Source organism: Octopus bimaculoides, chromosome 2 (genome assembly GCF_001194135.2).
Source record: "Octopus bimaculoides isolate UCB-OBI-ISO-001 chromosome 2, ASM119413v2, whole genome shotgun sequence".
Taxonomy (NCBI): Eukaryota; Metazoa; Mollusca; class Cephalopoda; order Octopoda; family Octopodidae; genus Octopus; species Octopus bimaculoides.
This window is the reverse complement of record NC_068982.1, coordinates 187718067-187719645: the sequence shown is the minus strand read 5'-3', so window position 1 is coordinate 187719645 and position 1579 is coordinate 187718067. Positions and strand designations below refer to the sequence as shown.

At 43.6% G+C, this 1579-nt stretch overlaps 1 protein-coding gene across 2 annotated transcripts in view; it reads left to right on the top strand.

Annotated features, from left to right (window-relative positions):
* The window catches only part of LOC106872932 (uncharacterized), a 33902-nt gene that overhangs the window by 19082 nt on the left and 13241 nt on the right, over positions 1 to 1579 (top strand). For both annotated transcript variants that reach the window (XM_052965796.1, XM_014920109.2), the window contains 2 exons: positions 393 to 590; positions 856 to 1228. In XM_052965796.1, the coding sequence (XP_052821756.1) occupies positions 393 to 590; positions 856 to 1228 (571 nt within the window). The remainder of the gene's footprint in view (positions 1 to 392; positions 591 to 855; positions 1229 to 1579) is intronic.

Below are 1579 nucleotides of genomic sequence, written 5' to 3'. Positions count from 1 at the left end.
CTAGTTGGTAACCTCACTGGTGCTGGCATCACGTAAAAAGCACCTGCACTGGCTCCACCCCTCTAGTGTGCCGCCTGTGCCCCCTCCAGTTTGCCGCCTGTGCCCCCTCCAGTTTGCCGCCTGTGCTCCCTCCAGTGTGCCACCTGCGCCCCCTCCAGTGTGCCACCTGCGCCCCCTCCAGTGTGCTGCCTGCGCCCCTCCAGTGTGCCGCCAGCACTGCTTCCATTTGCCGCTAGAACCCTCTCACCTTCCTGTTGTTGCCAGCCCACTTGTCCTTCCCTCCCGTTGTCACTAATGCTCTAACTCTGTTCATAGTACCGTCCTAGGAAATCTTTGTTGCAATACTATTTACTCACTTGTCATAACAGCTGTCTTCTTTTTTTCTTTTTTAGTTCTGTGATGGCTATTCACTGCAGCAGAGTCTTTTGTTCACTCAGTTGCATACTGGTGAATTTGAAACCCCCGTCAGACTGACTAAGATACAAAACTTCTTTGAATCTTTCGAAGACAATTCAGAATTTGTCAGTAAATTTGCTGACAAGAGCTGGGATTTTTTGGAAAATATAAAGCAAACACTGAGTTCGTATCGGGTACGTTTACCATAATTCTAAGATCTCTATTCTTCATTTCTGTTGTTCTGAATTGATATCACTTAGCTTTCGTAAGGCAGCGAGCTAGCAGAATGCTTAACGAAATTTTGCCCGTCTATGTTCCGAGTTCGACTTTTCCTTTCATCCTTTTGGGGGTTGATTAAAAACAGTACCAGTTGAATACTGAGGTCAATATGATTTTTGCCCCTCCCCTAACATTGTTGGTCTCGTGTCCAAAATTGAAACAATATTATTTATCTTTCAGAAAATTTTTCAATCACCTGTCACCGTTTCTTGTAGTGACAAGACACGACTACAGCAGTCTCCTATGACGCCATCCATAATTGTCACTCTTCCTGAAAGTCCGTCATTGCATAATGAAGATCCTCCCTTTGAAAATGTCTGTAGGAATCTGTCTCAATGGAGGAAAACCCCAAAACTCAATAGAAATGTACCATCCCCTTTGAAGATCACATCTTTTGCCGATGAGGAACTGTTGGTTATGAGTCCACCAAAACCTGATTTTTCACCTCGTATTAAAGAATTAATGAAACAGGGACAATATAACGACACTTTGGTGCCATTAAACTCCCTAGAAAATGGTGAAAAACCACTTTTTATTGTCCACCCAGTAACAGGTTAGTAATTTCTTTTGTTTCACCTTTTTATTGACATTGTGGTTTATATTTTTGTGGCATGAGGTACGGTGCACGGCTGTGCCGTTAAGAAGCTGGCTTTGCAGCCGAATGGTTTCAGGTTCCGTACTGGAATTGATTCGTTCGATAAAAAAAAAAAAAACCTCCTTCAATATAGGTGCAGACGTGGTTGTGTAGATAGATGTTTGTTTCCTAACCACATGGTTCCGGGTTCAGTCCCACTTCGGGGCTCCTTGAGCAAATGTCTTCTACTTATGTCAGCCTTGGGCTGACCAAAGTCTTGTAAGTGCATTTGACTGACGGAAACTGAAAAAATCCCGTCATATAAATGTC